The 22,102-nt window shown below is 37.5% G+C and overlaps 1 protein-coding gene across 1 annotated transcript in view; it reads left to right on the top strand.

The window, feature by feature from the left end:
- Fnip2 (folliculin interacting protein 2) overlaps positions 1–22,102 on the top strand; it is a 79,525-nt gene that overhangs the window by 19,373 nt on the left and 38,050 nt on the right. The window contains 8 exon segments of the mRNA XM_015484526.2: positions 172–298; positions 3,059–3,199; positions 5,843–5,943; positions 6,064–6,135; positions 7,790–7,890; positions 8,069–8,158; positions 9,668–9,739; positions 18,746–18,875. Of these exon segments, the coding sequence (XP_015340012.1) occupies positions 172–298; positions 3,059–3,199; positions 5,843–5,943; positions 6,064–6,135; positions 7,790–7,890; positions 8,069–8,158; positions 9,668–9,739; positions 18,746–18,875 (834 nt within the window).

Here is a 22,102-nt window from a genome sequence, read left to right on the forward strand (position 1 = left end):
TCTCTCTCTCTCTCTCTCTCTCTCTCTCTCTCTCTCTCTCTCTCTCTCTCTCACACACACACACACTCACACACACACACTCTCACACAGGCGTTAGCTGAAACTTACTTGTCCATGATCATCCCAGGTGTTGGAGGTAACCTAATTTCTCTCTCCCTTTTTAATCCACAGTTGGTCATGTTCAGAGTTTGACTTGAGTGACATTCGCCTGATAGTTTACCAGGACTGTGAGAGGAGAGGCAGACAAGTGTTGTTTGATTCTAAAGCTGTTCAAAAGATTGAAGAGATGGCAACTCAGGTATGAAATGCTGATTTGCTTTCACCTTTATCATTTGTGCTTTTAACTGCCTTGTTTTGCTTTTCTTTTAATTTAAAAAAAATTTTTTTTGAGTTGGGGTCTTGCTACATTGTCCAAGCTGGCCTTGAATTCCTTGGCTCAAGGGATCTCTCAGTCTCCTGAGTGCTGAGACTACAGATGTGTGCCTCCATGCCTGGCTTTTAACCATTTCATTGATCCATCACTTATTAATCCATGATTATCTTAAAAGTATATTGCATGCTACTCATGGTTTAGAAAAAAACATAAGCAGACCCCTCTTCCCTAGCAAGCATGCACATGTCCATTAACAAACACACATGAAACTGTTAGTGGGTAACCATGACAAGAGTTGACAGTGTATTTAAATCTTACTGGAGGTGAGTTTGCTGGTCAGTTTCCATCCAGTAGGATTTTTTTATGTCAAGCATGTGCATCAAATGTAGGAAGAAGGCAGAACTCTGAAATGCAGAAAGCAATAAAACGTTTGCCTGAAGAGAAGTAATGTATCATTCTTTCCTGTGTTTCTCATAGATATTTAAAGTATTGTATAGTATTAGGTTAAACAAATTTATATAGCTTTTTAAACATAAAGTGCCCATTTTCATCTTCTAAAAGAGTGTTTTTCAACCATATTTGACCAAGGAAGATTTCATTCATTTAATTTTTTTTTTTTTTAATAGAGAGTGGTATTGGTGAGGTGGGGCAGGGCTTGGAGGGGCAGGGTTAGGCAGGTGAGGGGGGCTAGCTATGGGGATGAAAGAACAGTTCCTTACCCTTTTGAGCCAGAATAAGAAAGGTGAGAAGAGTCTGGTCCTCCTTGAGTCTTTGGCTGTCAGTCCAAGGTACTTCTAAATTATGATCCTTAGACCTTTCACTCTCTTTTCAGTATTTGTGCAGATGTTTACGGATTAAATACATCCCTTTGTACTCATCCCTTTTATGCTCAGTAGCTTGCTACCCATACTGAACAAATTCTGGCAGTTTGTAGAATGTCTGCCCTAAGTTAATGAGCAGTTTATAGCTTGGTCTTTGTCTCATGGGGCCTAGGGGCCCTGCTTTTGATAATGATCACTTTTGCAGAAAGGAAGTGTTTGAAGGCAGTTTAGCAGGGTGGATTCCACAGCACTTCAGGTGGAATTGTACCAGGTAGCTAATCATTACAGAAGTTGTTGGGCTTGTTAGGTAGGTGGAGGAGCAGGTGAGACGTCTCTTGGTAATTCACTGTAGGTCTTAATTGTGGATTGGAATTAAAAGCTTCGGTGAGCCAGCATTTGACCCTTTATTGGTGGACAGGAGATGGCAACCCCTTTTTCCCTGAATACCTCACAAAGATGGTTTAGTTGAGGACACACGTCCCATCACTAGGGCTGCTGATGATGGAGGGGAAAAATCCTCACTGGTTTTCAAGTGGACTGGAATTGTCAGAATAGCAGAGTAGTGATAACTCTGTAATCTGGAACACAGGCTTTCTTAGAAGCACTTGTTTAATCAAAAAAGCAGCTTAGGTTCAGGAACATTTGTAGGTTTCCCGAGACTACACAGAATCCAGCTGGTGCTCTGCTCACTACCAGGTGCTGTGTCCAATTATAGACTGTTGACTGTGTTGTACGCCAGCCAAAGGGTCCCACAGTCTGTGAAGCAGGTGGGACTTCCTGTCATTTTAGGCCCTCTGAGGGACTATGTTTCTGGCATAAGTGGCATTAAATAACAGCAGTACAACTTTGAATGCCATTATTGCTGGAGTGATTGTTGTGGACCAGCACATTTTATGTTTTCCTTATGTTTTTTTTCCCATTTTCAGCCCCCCTCACCCCCACTTGGCAAGCACAAAATGTCATGAGTTTGTATAAAGCACATGACTGCAGGCATTTGCATTAGACCACCAGTGTGACTGTCACACTGAAGATTAGATAAGCTGCAGTTGCATTCATGGTTTTCCAAGCAAAAGCTGTATAAGGAAAAAAAAATAGTTCAGAATAGAAACTACTTCTCATAGATGCTGCAGGATGCTTCTGTAGGGAACGATAGCTTCTGGTGGAAGATGAAGTAAAAAATTAATGATGGTAAATCTTTATACCTTCATGTCACTATCATAAGAAATTAGCAGTGAACCCTGTTGAGGGAATATGGAGTAGATAATCCTCTGTCACCTCTAACCTTTAAAGACCATATTTCCATCACATGCTGTGTAATTAACAGTAGCTCCTGTTTCAGGGTTTGGGCTTCATCTTTCACAATTTCAACCTCGTGATTTTCTTTCCTGTTACCTTCAAAGAGGTACTAGAAGAGGTGTGTCATGAAAAACACAAGCCCAGCCTGTCCAAATTAATAGTTTTGTTGTCTTAGTTCCATTTGCTTGTTTAAAATTTAAACTTAAATCACCATCTTTCTCCTCATCATTTTCATAGTTTATGATTTTACATGATACTAAAGATTTTTTTAAGAATTGAAAACATTCGTTATCATTTGATGAAATACAAAAGCTGGTAATTAAGGAGAATAATGTCTAAATTCACTAGTTTTTGTGTAGTAGCTTCAGTACTTCCCCCTCCCAAATATTGTAGGCTCCAAGGAATCATATTTTTGTCATAATTTTAAAGAAAAAGTCTACGAGAACTTCTGGTTTTGAATGTAGTGCAGGTTCCTGCACGGTTTGACAAAGGAATTCCCAGTGAAGAGCTTGTTGATGAAGCCTGATATACTTAGTATCCTTTACCTTGCTTGCCTCTCTTAACCCAGAAAACAGAGGATGTCCCTGTGAAAACATCAGCCAAGTGCTGCCAAGGAAGTAGCAGCAGCAGCAGCAGCAGCAGCATCTCTTCCCATAGTTCTTCTGGAGGATCTTTACAACACACCAAGGAGCAGCTTCCAAAGTACCAGGTAAAACATGCCTTCTGTAGGAACACCCCATGGGTTGAAGTAATTTACTGTAACTTCTCCTCAGGGGCTAATGCCTGCTGGAGGGTTCTACTTCAGGAATGTGAGAACAAGTATTCAACAGAGTGATCCTAAATGTTTCACATCAGTGTTGTTTTCACACTTTGTCTTTTATCTCTCTATAAAAATTGTAATCCAGCAGAGATGATACAGCATAATACATACTGAATGAGGAAGAAATATTGCAAACGAGGTAAATTTTTTTGTTTTGTTTCCTTTGCTGTTATTATTATTCTGATCCAGAATAATAAACCTATGAACTCCTAAAGATTCTTTGAATGCATATGGGCATCCTGAGAAGGTAGAACTTGCCAGTGAAAGAAGAAAGTCTTGTCTAGCAGAAGAAATAAATAGTAAGGCCAAACTTGAGAGTGAAGGTTTGAGGGCTGGTGGCATTCTTTTTTTAAAATTTTATTTATTTGTTTTAGCTGTTGATGGACCTTTATTTTTTATTTATATGCAGTGCTGAGAATCGAACCCAGTGCCTCACGACATTTGAGGCAAACTCTCTACCACTGAGCCACAACTCCAGCCCAGGTGGCATTCTTTTACACTGTGAGTTGTGTGTTTGGGGAGGTAGAGGATAGGAATGAGAAACATAGATACAAAAGTAGAAATATTTTGTAAATTTTGAATAGTAATGGCAGAAGGGCATTAATTGATGGGTGATGTACCAAACTTTCTCTTTTAAGCCCATGTAGAATCTTGTCTTCTATATTGCTGAAAAAGCAAAGCCAGGGTAATTACCAGCAGCCACAGGCCCATAGAACTGTGTTAATTTCGTAGTCAGGACTTGGGCCATGCATTTGCCCTTATTGTACAGTGCTTTGGGGGGTCTCAAGTAGTTTGTAATTTAAAAATTATAGAGTGAAATTTTCAGCTAGTTGATAATTACAATTTATATCCCAAGAAAAAAAGCAGATTATAAAATTAATAAGGTTATTAGTAAATAAGGTGATAGCCAGATGGTTTCTATCTGCATGTGGTGGGAAGAGGTTGATGTGAGCTCTAATCCAACAGAGGAACCTGGTTAATAAGACTGGTTTACTTTATCTTTCCACCTCTGCCATCTTGTGTAAGTAGGTTATATATGTGTGTCAGTGTGTGTATATATACGTATGTGTGCATTTGGAGTTTTAGTAAATGAAAAGAAACACGGGGGCATAGCTTAGTGGTAGAGCATCACCTAGTATGCACAAGGCCGCACATTTAATCTCCAGTGTTGCAAAAAGAAAAAGAAATGAAAACGACTCAGTGGAGAATGTTGAGGATGATCCCCATGTTTTTCCTCAGATAGAAAGCACTCTGTCAAAGAGTCTGACTGATGGGTTGGGGTGCAGGGAATGTTACTTTGTTTCAAGCTATGCTAGGGTGCCTGTGGAACACTGGTTTGTTCAACATTTATTTCTATCCTGTCCATCATTGTGTCCCCAGGACTTAGCATATGTACTTAAGACTGCTATATCCCAAAGGATTCGGATATAGGATTTTAGAGCCTGAGGAGAGGTCTGGGCCTAGAGATAAAAATGTAGCAGGTATTCCTATGTGCATAAAAATCAAAGTCAAAAGAATGTTTGATTGAAAATGCAGGCAGTGAGCAGAAGTGCCCTCCAGGGAACAACCATGTTTAAGGGATGATTTCAGAAAGAAGAGATTGAAAAAGCAAAGTAGTAGTTTTAAGAAAACAAATTGGAAAGTGTCCATTAGATTTGACAGGAAGGTGAAAGTTATCCTTAGAGCAAATGAAATCGATGGAGCATGAGAGGTGAAGTTAGGCTGTGCTGGTTAAAAAGCAAAGGAGAGGGTTGGGGTGTAGCTTGTGCATAGCACCACCAAAAAATAAAAGTAAATGAGAATATAGTCCACCCTTTTGGATAACAAAAAGGCATGAGAAAAAATGGTTCGATGTTGGGAGAGTCAAATATTTTTTAAATATTTTTGTAAAATTTTAGAACACTTGGACCATCTGTTATCTTTTGTACCTGCACAAAACCCTGCCTGCACTAATTGACATTTTTGATCAAGTCTGTAAATTATTTGATTGAATAATACTGAATTATATTTCTTCTCAGGATGAGTTCTTAGTACCAAGGGAAGAGTTACCCTGTTTCTTCCATAATATAATCTATTTAGAATTTATAAATGGAAATAATGATAATCTTTTTTCTCATAATAATGTTAAAAATGATTTCTAATGAACACTTGGATCCTATAAACATAATATGTTTAAAGAAAGAAATCAAGAACATTAATAATAATTTTGGGGAAAACCCAAGCAATCAACATTACACATTGTGATTGTAAGATGACCAACTGCAGGTTTAAAAAATAATTGTAGTTACCCAGTAAAGAGGGACCCCGAGATTAATAAATCTTGTTTTCTTTTTTTTACTTCTGCACCATTGTATATTTTTTCCTTTTTTTCTTGAAGTTTTAAAAATGTCTTTATTTAGCACAGCATGATTATACATGATAGTGAATCATTGTCACATGCTATATGTGCATACAACATAACAGCATTGGTGCTATTGCATTGCATGTCGCATAGTTCCACATACTGACTTTGACTTGGTTTCTTTTGTGTAGTACACAAGACCAGCTTCCGATGTCAACATGCTAGGGGAAATGATGTTTGGGTCAGTCGCAATGAGTTATAAAGGCTCCACCTTAAAGATACACTATATACGGTGAGTTTGAACTTCTTTTTCTACAGTTTTGAGAAATAGTATGGTGATACCGACTCCGTAATTTAAAAATGCACTTCTTCCCCCATCCATTCATCTATTTTTTATTTATTTATTTTCCAGTTCTCCTCCACAACTGATGATTAGTAAAGTTTTCTCTGCTAGAATGGGCAGCTTCTGTGGAAGTACAAATAAGTAAGTCATATTTTTGTGTGTGTCTTTTTCTAGGTTGAGTAACTTTTTGTGGGCCATCAGACGTTTTGAAATGAGAAGCAAAATGAATCCAGATTAACAGAAGGGTTTTAAAGGGTTAGGCAGTGTCCAGTAACATTGAGCAGGGGAAGGACTTTGACTTTCTTGGGTGTCCTTAAAGACAAAGCAGCATCTTTATTTTGGGTTGCCTTCAATTATCCACTACATTTCTACAGGCAGCTACCAAGTTTTAATTTTCTGGAAAATAGAAGGGGAAAAAAGGAGTAACTATATTACCAATTTAATGCCATTCCACAATATTATTTTGTCTTTAAAAGTATGTATTTCTGAAGGATTGAAGTACATAATAACTTTTTCTGGGATGATCACAGTGTGGTAGGAGGGTTGTCTGTACTTGCTATCTATTCTGAGCAGTCAGTGTAGCCTTTGTGATTGATAGGTATTTGAACCATGTAGTCATTTGATTTGCCCCTCTTTTTGCACTTGTGCATAGACTAAAAATACTGAAATGGTTAACTTAAATTTTCATCACAGTGCATTTGTTTATACATTTTGAACTTTCAAACAGAAATATTTCATATGCTTGTTATATTTTGTTATGTATTTAAAGGAAGTACTTAGTATAATAAGGGACATTCCTAGATGTTAAATGAATAACCCTGGGAAATTAAAATTTTATTCCTCTGCATCTTTGGGTACCTCTGAGTAAAAATTTTGCTTTATCCTACAACAAAATAGTTTGAACACTTAACATTGGGCTACCATGACTAAAGCCAATGTGAGAATTGATGTTTATTTATTATAAGATATACTTTTTTTCATCCCCTTGAAATTACCTGAATGTTTGTCACACTACTGCCCTATAGTAAAATATTGAGCTCAGATTTAAGTAAATATTATTTGGCTTCATTATGCTACATTATCCTCAAAGTCTTGATATTTATTTTCCTGTTAGAGAATACATTATTATAATAGGGGCTAGGGTTTTAGCTCAGTGGTTGAGTGCTTGCCTAGTGTGCATGAGGCACTGGGTTACATTCTCAGTGCCATATATAAATAAATCAAAAGAATACAGTATTAAAATCTATTTCCCTCACATTTTTATGAGTAATTCTAACTTTTTAGAAGTTGTGAAATCAAACTCCTAAGAGAATCATAATTTCTGATGCATCTCACCCCTGAAAAAAGTTGCTGAATTATTCATAGATGTTAATCAAGAGTTAAAATTAATTTTATTTTGAGGGTTTATGTAAAACCCTTGAAATGAATAGCAACATCTTTAGTGTCAGTTGCTAAAGCAGAATTTAGAAATGAATAGCAGTATCCTAGGTGTCAGCCACTGAAGCAGAATTTAGAGTTTGTTGTCCTGTTATAGAATATGAAATTGTTAGGAATGCAATTGTTTAGTTGTATGGATCTGGCTACTTCTAAAAAGCTTTTATTTTCCTTCAACAAATTCTCCTATACTTGCCGATTTAATTCCCTTTGGTAGATGTGAGACTATCAAATACAGTTGTATGCATTTGGGTGTCACTCAGCAGTTGTATATATTTGGGAGTCTACTAAAAAACAGCTTTTTATTAGCCTGTTGATGTTTTTCTCCTCTCTTTGCTTTCCTCTTCCTGGCCGGATTTAGCTTGCAAGACAGCTTTGAGTACATCAACCAAGATCCTCATGCAGGAAAACCAAACACGAATCAGCATAGTTTGGGTCCTGGTCGTGCCGGAAGTAACCTAGGTAAAATGAGACACGCAAACAGATTTTCTCTCTGAATACCACTATTATGGGTGTTTTTTACTTTATTTGAGTTGGTTGTGTTGTGTTGTTTTGGTTTGGTTTTGCATTACTTTTAATCGGTGTTTATTTTTGTGTATGTGTGTGCTTTGTTTGCTGTCCTCTGTGTGTCTGTCTCCAGGTCTGCTGCAAGCATGCAGCAGCAAACTGCTGCAGGGGGCAGCTGAAGGAGGACCTCTCCGGCTCACCCGGAGTGCTTCTTTCTTTGCAGGTTTGTGTGGAATGCTGAGTACAGTGTGACCCACACACATTAATAAATCCTTTACTGGTTCTCAGAAAAAGTCCTATTTGTGCTTTCCTAGAAATTCAAGGGGCTCTTGTGATAAGAGACATAATTTCAAATGCAGCCAAATTAGTGATGTTTTGGAAAATTCATCCCATGAACCTCTATAGTAAATGTCTCTGCTAATATCCCAGGGTAAGCTGATTTTGATCTGAAATGAGCCCTTAGGGTTTCTAAGACAATTCTTTTTTTCTGATTTTCCTGGGCCCTTTTGCTGCTATGAACTGTTTCCCTTTGCCGTGGTGTTTTCTCTCCATTTGTTCACTTGCATCCTTACCTGCATGGAGTTTCTTTAAAAGTCACTTTAATTAAAGAGCATGGAAGATTGATCAATCTCTCTCTCTGTGTGTCTCTCATTTAAGTGATGTAAATGCAGTTTCTAGGTTCTTTACAGTTATAATCATCAGGGTGTTCTAACATTTCACTGGCCTTGCTATCTGAGGCTGTTCAATGTGTATTGTAGTCTTGGCATGATTAACAAGTGTGGGGGATCTTCATTACTAATGTTTAAGATTGTGAGTATGGCAAATGATATTTTTCATTCTGTTCTTCGTAGTCTGAAATATGCTAAACACCATAGTTAACTGACATACTAATGAAACTGACACCCTCCCACCTACTTAGAGTGAGGATAACATGTTGATATACTCTCTTTAAAATTGTGAAAATAAACATGTTTCAGAAAATAACTGGCTAGTACAACAATCAGGCAGGGCACTGGGCTTCTTGTACATTATAAAACTTACTGAGCAACATTTCATCAGCCTTCCAGCTCAGTAAGAGTACAACTCCGGCCAATCTAAAGTCTTCCTATAAGTCTTTAATACTTCAGATTTTCCAAAATTCTTGCCAACATAAGAGTTTTTCTAAGTAACTCAACAATAGTACTGTGTATGGGTGTATATGGAAAAGAAGTAGAGGAAGAAATATTTGAAAAGGAATATAAGTGTTTTCTGTCTGCCAAGAGAGTGGGTTATAAATAGAAACATTTTTTGAATTTATGAAATGGTTTTCAAGTATTTCTCTTCCCTAAGTTGCCTACAGTTACTACTGAAACTAATTATAAAGCATTTTGAAAATATAGTTCTATGTAAGTACTACTATTAATGAGGAAAATAGCTAAAAATATTCACTTGAAAAATGATCATTGTATTATCTGCACAATTAGTTTATGATACAGAATTTTTTAAAGAGTGGAATTCATTCAAAAAAGTTTATGTGCTTCAGTAGGATAAAGGCAGATACTTCTGTTTTCTTCTTTCTTTCATCATCTATGTATTTAATTTTGCTTTCTAGTTAATCTCTATAATAAACAGGCCAATAATCAATAGCAGTAGCCTACTTTGAAATGTAAAGATTACGGCAGTCATTTTTTAAATTTTTGTATCTTTGGATTCAAAACCTCAATAACATGTTTTCCTTGTACCTTTATCTCAGCACACAGCACCCCAGTTGATATGCCAAGCAGAGGACAGAATGAAGACAGGGACAGTGGCATTGCTCGATCAGGTATTTCCTTTTATTGGTTTAACTAATGCAGTGAACTATCCATAAAGATTTAAAAAAAATTTTTTTGATGTGTAACATCTGGGAATGATTATGCAACATAAACTAGTCTTATATCCAAATTCATATGAGACTAGTGTATGCTGAGAAGTCTCTTCTCAGAGTGAAGTTTCCTTGAGTCAATAATACTGGGAATTTGTTTGCTGACTTCTGTGTATAGAACCAGAGGAGGGAAAGTGTCTGCGAAAATAAATCTTTGAATGACAGTGGAAGTGCCTGCCAACTGACCTGATCACCCTTTCTTCTGTCTTAGACTACTGATCTAAGTTGTGTCTCAGGTACCTTTCTGTTCTTCCAGAAGTCCTAAACTTTACTTTTACTTTTTCTTTTTAACTAGCCCTGAACTTTCTAATACTGCTTTTAGGATCCCATGGTTTCTGCTTTTGTACATGATGCTGCTTTTGACTTTTGATTTGTGGTTCAGATCTGAGTTAGGTTCTGTGTTAGAAGAGAAGTAATCCAGGGACTTAGGTGTGTGGGGTTTACCTGATGATTACACATCCTGTAGGCCTCCTCTATCTTCCAGTGAGTACTAGGAGCACTCTACTGGTTTCTCCTCTGACACATGGCTCCTTCTACCAAGAGGCCAACCAGCCAGCAGTCCCTGCACAGACTGGATCCAGACCTTGGGTGCCTTTCATCCTGGCCTTTCATTCATTTGTGTTTCCACCTCTTGCTCTCAGACAGTGCCTCAAAAATCCTTGTTTCTTCTGTGTAATATCAGGGCCCTTCTCCCATTCTGTCCAGTTCTGCTCCCAAGTTGTTAAATGAAATGTATTGTTACTGAATCTCCCTGTTTGGCATTTAATATTTATATATGAAAGGGGTGATGGAGAGGGCTGCTAATGCCCCTGAGTGGCAGTTTGCTCCCCTTGCTGTCATTTATATATATGCATATGAATGTATATGTTTATATTACACACACATATGTAACATACATATACGTAATAAAGTATATATATATATACACTTTATATAGTGTTTTATTAGTTGTTAAAATTGATTCATATTGGTATTCATTATCTTCTCTGTGAAGTTGAGCTAATAACCTTTGGTCTGAAACGTAGCTCCCGTTGATTAGACTTGTATAATTTTCACTTAAAATCTGAAAAGGTAAAAGGCAATATGTGATGTGCAAGTGAACTGTTTTTCTTTTGTCATATTTAATGATACTCATGGTAATTTCCTCATTTCTTGTGGGTCACTGTCCGCTGAACGCTGAGTTCCATCAGTTACTCAAAAGATTCTGAGTGTGCACTGAAAAACCCTAGTGTCCTAGTGGCTCTCAGCCCAATGCCGTTCTCGGTCCCCTGTCATAGGACTGGCACTGGACCGACTTTGCTGTGGTTGAATTCCAAAGCAGAAAGGTGAGAGCTTTTCACCTGTCTATGGGGGAAGGAGCATGAGTAATTTCCACCAGGGCCTCTTCTGAATGCTCATGTCACGGGATTTCTGTCCTGTTGTAACCTTATTTTACTTTTTATACCCCTTGTTACAGAAAAGATTCAGAGATTTTTAGGGAACTAATACCAATAGAAACATTATTAGAAGAAAGTTTGGATTTTCCTAGGTAACTTCAGTTTATAATATAATTGGTAAAATTAGTTCATGTTGTACGAATCTAAATCGCAACTTGTTTGATATTCTTTAGATTATATATTGCTCTAAAACTACTTTTCCATGCCTTTTGAGAAGCAGGAAAATTGAGTTCACATTAAAGTACAAGTCCATGGCAGCCAGAGCCAAATATTTTCTTGTAGTCCACGAGAGGGATTTGGGACTAACCAGATCTGGGAACTGGGGACAGTATGATACAAAGGTTAATTTTGATAATGAAAGAAGACTGGCTCTGTTTGGTAGTTTGGCAATCTGTATTTCCAATCTCTGCTTCTCCTGTTGAGAGGACGGGGTCAAAGGGGATGGAAAGAACTGCCAGTGCCCCTGGGTTTTACTCCCCTGGCTGTCCTGGTAGTTGTGCTTACCTTTAGGTTCACAACTGGGAACTGCTCTGATATCCCTGAGTCTACATAGACTAGTGTGAGCTTCACATCTTTGGTGGGATTAAGAACTCTGTTAACGTAAGAGCTCTTTTATCTTCTTAGTGTAATCCATTCTCTACTCCTTATTTCCCACCTTAAATTGTGGAGGAACCAAGATCTCGGTTCTAAAACAGAATAGGAGCTCCAAATATTAGAGTTAAATTAGCAGAAGAAGTAGAGAAAGTAAGATGGTGTTTATTGTCTTTTAATTCTGTAATTTTTAACTTCTATCTAAAGACTAGAGAGATAGGAAAAGTGTTGTTGTTGTTGTTATTGTTGTTTGGTACTGAGGATTGAATACAGGGGTGCTCAACTGCTGAGCTACATCCCCAGACTTTTTTTATATTTTATTTAGATACAGGGTCTTGCTGAGTTGGTTAGTGCCTTGCTAAGTTGCTGAGGCTGGCTTTGAACTTGCAGTCCTCCTACCTCAGCCTCCAAGCTGCTGGGATTACAAGCATGTACCACCGTGCCCAGCAGGAAAGTTTTTAAGGTAGATTTTATTGTTAGAATAGTTATAGATTTACAGCAAAATTTGGAAGATTTTTTACACAGAGTTCTCTTATAACTCATCCTCAGTCTGCCCTGTTAATAACATCTTAATATTAGTGTATGAATTATGACAATGAATGAGCCAATATTAATATTAGTGAAGCATGACCATTAGCCAAAGACCATAGTTTAGTTATTTCCTTGGTTTTTACTTAATGCCCTTCTATTCCAGGACCACATTACACTTATTGGTCAGGTCTCTTCAGGCTTATTTGGCCGTGGTAGGTTCTCAGACTTACTTTGTTTTTGCTAATCATGACAGTCTTGAGTACTGACTGGCTAGTTATTGTGTAGAATGCCCCACTATGAGAATGTTGGAAGTTTTCCTCATGACGAGGCTTAGGTTGTGAGTCCAGGGAGGGAAGACCACAGGGGCAAAGTGCCATTTTCATCACATCAGGTCAAGGCTACCTACTGTCACTGTGCCTTGTGACCATTGACACTGGCCTTGTTTACCTGGCCAACGTGATATTTGTCAGGTTTCTCCACTGCAGAGTGACTGTTTCCCCCCTCCATACTCTGCTTTGGTAAGATGTCACTATCACCTATGGAGTGGGGAATTGTGGTCCTCTTCCTCGAGAGCAGAGGCTCTCCATAAATTAGTTGGGATCCTTCTGCATGGGAGAAATGTTTCATCTTCCCATTTGTTTGTTTATTTGGTTATTATATCAGTATGAACTCCAGTATATTTATTTTTTTTACATTGGATTATAATCTAATAGTACTTCTTTTGAAAAAATTGTTGTAGCTCAAATCATCCCAGCTTTGGCTATTGGGAGCTCTTTTTCTTAACTCCTATGCTCCTTTTATATACCCCCATCTATGTGGGGGGTGCTAGTTTGAGCACTGTCTTACATTCTATGCTACAAAATGCCATACACACACACACACACACACACACACACATATAGTCATCTTCTGTATTTTTTTTTTTTTGCCCAAGTCCCAGAGTTAGTTGTTTCCTCATTCATAGAATGTTTGTTTCTTGGGGTGTAAAGGGGAAATACCTTTTTATTGTATTTTCTTTTGGATATTTTGAATATATCTTTTGTGCAAAGATAAATTTTAAGAGATTATTTTAGTAGCATAGTTGGTTATTTTAAGTAAGGCCTTGGAAGAAAAGAGAGGTGGGTTTCTGGCATACTAAGCAGATTGCAGGCTCAGTGACTAACGGGACATGGGTTTTAGGGGAGGAGTAAGAGAGCAAGCATGACTCTTCAGTTTCTGACTTGAGAAGACAAGCAGAGGATAATGTGATGACATTACCCAATGTAGGACAAGCCAGAGGCCCTTCAGGGAGACAGATAGTGAAATAATTTTTAGCTAGAAGTGTCCACAAATTCTCCACTTGTGAGTAGCCTGCTGTAATTTAGAAATAGAAAACTGACTCAAAAGAGATGGGTCAGCTGAAATTCAGAAGACTTGGATCTGCGAGCAGCATGAGGTTCCAAGGGCTGGGATTGAGACAGCATCATCATCGAGCCTTGTCATCTGCCCATAGTTCAACTCTAGGCTTTCTTCATCAAAGTTGGCAAATCATAGTAAGGAAAACGATTTCCCATTCTTTTTGTAGCTGCCATTTCTTCAGTCTTCAAAAGTGGTAAAACAAATAGGTCGGTATGAGGAACACTTGTAGTATGTACTTTTCAAGTGACTCTACCAGATAAGAATACACATCATCAAAGTGTTCAGATAAAACTTGTGTTTCAGCCACTCTGCAGATACAGAATGGACTCTGCCCAACATTTGGTTTGGATCAAGACTGATGATGTCACATACGCATACTGTAAGGATGTGGAAAGGCTTTTTACTCACATAATGAGGGTTTTCTGGAGAGAGTAGGTGACTTCCCAAGTTGGCCAGAAAAGAGCTTGAGAGAACAGGGTAAAGAGACTAAACTGGGGTTTTCTTGGTGGTAAGACTGTGTGAGTGTTTCTGCATGTGGTTTAAACCTCCCACTGGCACCAAAAGAGAGAGCACCTGGGCTTTCTCATCAGTTTGCTGAGAGGGAGCAGAATGAGGCCAGGGGAATGGGATGAAGCTCCAAAGCCATCAGCAATAGAATATCAAAAATGAAGTCAGATTCCTCACAATGTAGGTCACCATGGAATAATGCACAATGATGTCCCGTTTGTACCTGAGCCTCTTGCTGACTTAACTGATTCAGTGCTTAGTAAAGAGAGGAGCAGGAGTCAAAAGGACAACACTGCTTTTTATTTTTTCATTTTGTTTTTCGGTGCTAAGAATGCATTCTACCACTGAGTTTCATCCCCATGTCTAGGTATTGTTTTTTGTGTAGGGGAAAGACCCTACATGCTGTTGACCTTTGCACCTGTGCACATAGGCAAAAGCTTGAACTTAAGCATGAGTCTTGGTCGCATAACCTGGGATCTTTCTGGCACATAAGAAGATAGGAGGACTCCACTCACTTCCCTGTCTCCCCTGGGAGGCTGCCATGAAACAATTTCTCTTCAACTCCACAGTTCTGATAGGGGACTTCTGCCCTGCCCTCTTCAAATAGAATTGCAGAATATAAAAGTACTTAGCTGCAGTTTAGAACGAGCTCCCAGCAATGGGTGTCCCCCAGCTTGTACTGCAAGCATTGATCCCTTTTGTGTTGTTACCATTTTGGGTGTGGCACAAGTATCTTTGGGAGCTGGTCCCTTTGGCTTATTCTTTCCATCATCTAGGTGATAAACATCCAGGTCTAAAAATGTCTGCTTGTGTCTTTACTGTTGAGGATCTGGGCCTTGACCTTGCTTTGCTTTGCTCATATTATATTTGTTTGATGTCTTGTAAGGTGTCTTGGACAGAACTTAGTTTCTTTATTTCTTTCCACTTCTTATATTTCAAGTTAGACCTTTGGCATTTTCCTGGAGTGAATATTTGCCATCTTCACTTTCACAGGCTTGTTGGCTTTTTCTTTCACTTTAGCTTTTTCGGTTCTAAACTTGCATTCCTGTATACCTGCTTAGGAAAAATTAGAATCAGAAAGTAGCAGTCAAACCCATAAGGGTTCTAGAAAGAAATCTAAGAAAATGTGTGATATGTGATGGAGAAATTTTAAAACTTTATTAAAAGACCTGATTGGGTGGAATGAAGGATCACATTTTACAAATTAATCTATAAATTCAGTGTAATTTGAGTTAAAATCTCCTGTGAAGTCAGACTAAACTTCTACTTCATATGGAAGAACAAAGGACCAAGATTATATATTTTTCATAAGTTTTTGTAGGCACTTTATTCTTAGATCCCAGACTCTGGATAATAGACAAAAGTCAAAAAACTTGGTAAATAAATGCAGAGAATGAATTGATCACCTAGGGTGGGCTAGAGTTTATGTCCCAGATAAGAAATTAAAATTTGAGATGTTTTGAAATCATGGTAGTGAGAACATTGTCTTTTTTATTATTCAGGGGGCTTTATAGGAATTTTATTAAAACTTAAAATGGCATTTTTGAGGACCTTTTAAACTCCTAAATTAATTTTGTGGTTTGGGAATTAAAATGTGTTATGTGTAATTTGATTTGCCAATAAAATAATATGCTTGGTTTATTAAAAATGAAGTTTTCCTCTTAGACAATAACAGCTCTATTCATTGACCCATTAAATGCTTCTATTTTGTTGCCTTTAGAGTGTAACTACATACTAGACTAAGTCACCTTACATATTTTCAAGTTTCTAAGCAAAAACTTGAAGAGAAGAACTTTGAGTCTCACAGTGAACAAAGTCCATTGTGTTTGGGCTGTAGTACCCTTTCATCCAACAGATAGAAACAGATAGAAAAGGTACTCAGAACAATACCACCAAAAAAACAAAAACAAACTTTAAATGAAGGTTATGAAGGTTGGTTAAAAAGAGAAAATGTAAATACTGTATATACAGCTTTAGCCACAGGAAACCTTAAACAAATTCAATATGTGAATTCATCTAGAAAGTTGCTTCTCTACTGCTCTGTTTCTGTTACACTTACTGATTGAGACAAACATTATTGTCCTTAACTGAATTGTTGGCCCAGTATTCAGTGAGCATCTATGGAACAATCTTCTAGGGTATGGGGATAGATCAGTGCTCAGAATACACATGGACTCTGATCTCATTGAATTTATAGTCAGTTAAGGAGAGATGGATGATAAACACTGAAATGTAGGCACACACTTATCAATGAAGGAAAGAAAACATATGGGGTGCCCATGAATAGCCCTCTGAAAGCTTGAAATTTCAGCTGAGACTTTAATGCCAGTAGGGACTCCATGAAGTCCCCATTAAGTCTCCATGAATTCTCTATGAGGATTGGTTCAAATACCATTTTAGGAATGGTATAGTTATTGCAAATACCTAGGGTAGGAACAGACTACAGATTTGTGAATAAGGAATAGAAACTCCTTGTGAATAAGAATAGAAAAAAGACAGCCAGATTTCAAAGAGCTTATCTATAATCAAAGGCTAGCTGCCTTCTTTCAGGTAAGAGGCTGAGACAGGAGGATTGCAAGTTCAAGGCCAACCTTATCAACTTAGTGAGACCCTGTCTCAAAATAAAAAAATAAAGGGACTGGAAATGTAGTTCAGTGGTAGAGCACTCCTGGGTTTAATTCCTGGTACAAAAAAAAAAAAAAAAAAGAGAGAGAAGGCCAGTTGTGGTGTGGAAAGGGTGGTATAAGATGAACTTAGAGAAGAAACATGGGGTCGATCCCATGAATATGTTTTTTTATATTTTGATGGGAGCATTTCCAAACATTTTCCTTTGGATGGCTGCAGAAGACAAGAGAAGATTAAGGGTTATCTGCAGAATACTTCCCCCATATGTCTCCTTGCAAGTTGAAATGTGTTTGACAGCATCAAAACCTTCTGCTCTAGGCCTTAGTTCGGACCTGCCCTGGGCTTACTGTAGTCCTGTGTCAGCACAGAGTCCTGAGAGTGTTGACTGTCTGATACTATGATCACATTTTTCTGCAAAAATAAGTAAATCAATCTCAAGATTCTCCCATCAAAGAAATTGTAACAGCTTCTGAGTTTTTGACTCTTATACTTCCTCTTCCCTGTGGCAAGGTTGTTCCTTGTGATTTGCCACATTCTGTGGTTATCTTCTTCATTTCTTGGGAGTTTTTGTTTGTTTCTTCTTCTCCCTCAGAATGTGAGCTTACCGACAACCGCAGAGACCTACATCCTCAGTTGTGTTTACTATTCTGTCCCCCAGTGACTTATAAAATAGTTGACATATAGTAGATGCTCAATGAGTATTTGAATGAGACGGGGAAATATGTCCACCCATACATATAAGTAGAAATACACATAGATTTTTTTAAACTATTGATATTATTTAATTCTTTCATAGAATGTCTGGGGTGTACCTCCTCTGAGCCCTTCGTCTCAGTTGAGGTATCTGTTTTCACAGAGGTGTTCTTTGAGCACTGATTAAAGAATTTACCCCCATTACTTAAAGAAAATCATAGTCATTTTATTTTTATATTAATTACTACAGTCTGAAATAATTTATTCCATAAGTATAAACTCATGTAAGCAAAATAAGTCATTGAAACAGAAAGCATATTTAGGACTAGAAGTTGCTCTTTGACAAACAAGGGGACTGCAGTGGTTGGAGGATAGGAGGATAAGAATTGTGTATTTGGAAATTGGGGTCCGGACACAGGCTACAATGGAAGGAAATACTTAATTTCACCTAAAAGAAAAAATAAGGGCTGGGGATGTGGCTCAAGTGGTAGCGTGCTCGCCAGCCATGCGTGAGGCACTGGGTTCGATCCTCAGCACCACATAAAGATAAATAAATGAAATAAAGATATTGTATTCAACTACAACTAAAAAATAAATATTAAAAAAAAAGAAAAAGAAAAAATAAGAGTAATGAGGTAGTCAAGAGGAAGAAATTCTTATAAGTAAGCATGATAATGTGGCATTAGTTACCAGCTTAACAATATAAAGTTTTTGTAAGAACCATGTTATCAGAAATCTGCAGTCTCCAATTGATTAATAATTTATTCTGCATAAATAATGTGGGGCCTGATAATTTATGCACGTGCCTTATCTGTGATTCTTATTTCCTTTAATATGGTTTCCTTTATAAAGGATTCTTTGCTGTGTAGAAATCTTCATAAAACAAAAATTATAAACTCCCCCTGCTGGATATGATTGGTAGAACCTGCAAATAATGTTACTTAGCATATATGTATTTTTTTTCAAAGTTTTTTGTACTAAAATACACATAACATAAAATTTGCCATCTTATCCATTTTAAATTTACAGTTCAGTGGTACTAAATACAAACCTACTGGTGTGCAGTATATAATATGTAAGGACTCATTTACCTCAGGTTTCAAATTCAAAATTTCCTTCTTCACAGCCTCACTAAGCAGCCTTTTGATCACACCTTTCCCATCGCCAAGCTCCTCTACATCTTCTTCCAGCAGTTATCAGCGCCGTTGGCTTCGAAGTCAGACGACAAGTTTAGAGAATGGCATCTTTCCAAGGAGGTGAGTTTCAAGTTTGTTCTTGCTGGGGAAAGTGCTAGTGTAGGCAGCGTGATGAGCCCCGCAGGGTGATCGCGCTTGCCTGCTGTCAGTGGGAGGAACGGGAATCTTCAAGGAGCCTCAATGTAACCAGAAAGTTTACAAGTTAGACATTTGAAGGAGAAAATAGATTAAAGCTTACCAAAAGATTCTGATATAAAAGACACTAGGAAATATCTCAGTAGTTGTGCCATGTTTGAGCTAGGTTTGGTGTTAAAGTGAGTGTGCACTCTTTTTGAGTACCTTACAAATGTAGCTCTTGTAAGTCATGCAGGGTGGGATAAATCTCTTCCTTGGAGTGATATGGTATTTGAAAATATGACATATTCTCTATTCATATTAGTGGTTTATTCTTATTGTAAATCTTAAATTTACCAACTGAACAGGCATCAATATAATTAAAAATATAAATGACATCAAATACTTTCTACCTTCATTTCTGTTGGTTTTGTAATCTAAACTTCAGTTATGTCTAAAACATATATTTGATCTTAAATCAGTAGCATCTAAACTCTTCTTCTATCACCCCAAAAGGGAAGTTTTATTCATAACTATAAAAATTCACTTCAGTTGATTTAGTAAATTAACTAGTAATGACTCCATAGGGATCTGTGAGGGTGTAAAAATGATTTGGCTATGTGCCTGCATTTAACCTTTTATGCACTGGTAGGGAAGATGATATGCACCTAAATAATGGTATAAAGAGACTACATGCTATAGGGAGGCATAAAGTGCTTTGGAACTCAAGGAAGGAGAAAACACAGTGATGGTTGCACAGGAAGTGGGGAATCCTGTAGAGGAGAGGGCACTGAAAGGATAAGCAGAGAAAGAAGAGGTTAGGGCATCTCTTCTGTTCCTCTCACAATTCTAGGGAGCAAGACAGGAAGAAAAAAGTAGAGCTGCATTATTCAATAAGGAGCTGATTTTTGGTTGATGGACTTCCAGTGGAATGAGTAGGAGCTTGGCACTTGTTGTGAGGACAAGTCCTGCATGTTAGAACAAGTTAACCTGGATTCTAAGCATTGCTTCTGCATCTGCATTAGTGATAATAATATTAGTTTCAGCCTAAAAGGGTTGTTCAGATGGCCAAATGAGATACAGCAAGTCAGGTGTTAGCCTGGACACAGCATATGGTGAATAGAATATTGGCCAACATGATTTGTTTGCTATTGCTACTGCTATCACTGTCATTGCTATTACTACAACTGCCAGGAGTTGGCGCCACCACCATCCCCACCCTGGCATTATGATAGCTGTGAGTGGAAGAGATGGATCTTGGAAACCTTCCCCCTTAGCCATCTCTTTGCTGAAAATGCTCTTTTATTCCTTCAGGTTTATGTCCCAAGTTGAGTATAGCATTTCTCCATTCCACTCCACTGAAATCCTTCAAAATTCTAATTTGAAGTAAGGACTGGCATTGGGAATTAATCAATCTCTAGTGAATTTGTACCTAAAATAAGACTCTCACATTCAGAAAGCCTATGAATACAGTCAGGGCTGATATATAATTTGTGGGACCAGTGCAAAATAAAATGCCAGGCCTCTTGCTCAGAAAGCAGGAAAAATTCTGTTAAAGGTACTGAAAAGTAAAACTTTGCCTTTAAAAATATTACTTATAATAGAGATAACAGTGATATGTAAATAGCAACATAAACTTATAAATTCCAAAAATATTTTTGGTATAATTTTATATACGGCTATAAAAATACTTAATATGAAATCTTGATTTATTATAAGATTTTTCAGGCTTTTCTGCAAATTCACTATCATTGAAATTTCTACTTTAGCAACTTGTCTTTCAGTTGATATTGAAAGTGGCATTAGTCATTCCTGGCAAATTCAGAGTGGCAAATAATTTTGTATAGTTATTTAGAGAAGGATCTTTCTACTGAGGCATTGGAATGTGACAATATTGGGATGAATGACTGATAAACTTTTGATCAGGTGATTCTTGTGGAACAGTTTTCTAAAAAGATTAAATTCTTCACAGAAGTCCATTTTGTGTTAAATCTGAATTTAATTATAGATATAAATTTGTATGTGGCTATTTAATGTTTCCTAGAACTTGTAGTTACCTTACAAGAAACTGAAGGTCCTCATAAGCTGTTCAAAATGTCTGTTTATGCATTCTGTTGCTATTTCTTCAAATATGAGGAAACATTAATTTTAAAATGATCTTCCTCATTAGTAATTTGCCTATCTGAATGTTCATATAGAAACAGTGAGGTATTTTTTCTGTTCAATACAACAGTCTTTACAGTAATATTCTACTTCTATACCTGTGAATATTGCTTTGTAATATTGCAGCAATTTTCAGAATCAGAGATGACAGCTTTTTGAAAGATTCTAATAACTCCCAATTCACTTTATTGCAGTGTCCATGTGTATGTCTTTGCTTTGTGATAATTTACTCCTTTAGGGCTTAGGTCAGGAAGTTAAATATTTGTGTAAACTCCTTAGGGAAGGGCTCCAATGGTGGATGGACAAGCTGGCCTCTTCCCATGGTTCCTGTCAGAGGCCCTCCCTTCTTTTCTCATTCCCCTCCCATAACTGGCCACTGTTGCTTCTGCTGTTACTACTGTCATGGCCATCAGTCTGGGTCCAAGTCCAGCCTGCCATCTTGGAACCTTGTGGCACCCTGTCCTGCTTCAGATGTGTTGGTGTAAGTCTGACTGTCAGGCCTGAACCCATCCATGTATAGAGTGCTGCCCCATATCTTCCCTGCTCATGTGCAAATATCATTGTCACATTAGACTTCACTTAAAGGACACTAGTACAAAGATAAATTATTAAGAATTCAAGATGCCAATTGCAGAACATTATACCAATCCTGGGGCCTTTCTGAGAGCAGATTTAATGCCCATGAAACCAGCCTGAGTATAGTATGTTGAACATTGAGAATATATATGTAGAAGACATTTTGACTTGATTACCTGTACCTGAAGATCAGTCTCTCCATTCAAAGGATGTTGCTCTTAATCCACTCCATTTTGGCAAGTAGTAGGTAAGAAAATCAGTTTCTTATACTAGAGGCAAGAGAACAGTAGGTATCAAAAATTATTATTACTTCTGACCAAGAGAAAATTCACAGTAATTGAAAACTTCTTTTTTTAAATCATTTTTTAATATTGTTTTTTAGTTTTAGGTGGACATAGTATATTGTATTCTTATGTGGTGCTGAGGATCGAACC

This window comes from Marmota marmota, unplaced genomic scaffold (genome assembly GCF_001458135.2).
Source record: "Marmota marmota marmota unplaced genomic scaffold, marMar, whole genome shotgun sequence".
NCBI classification, from domain to species: Eukaryota; Metazoa; Chordata; class Mammalia; order Rodentia; family Sciuridae; genus Marmota; species Marmota marmota.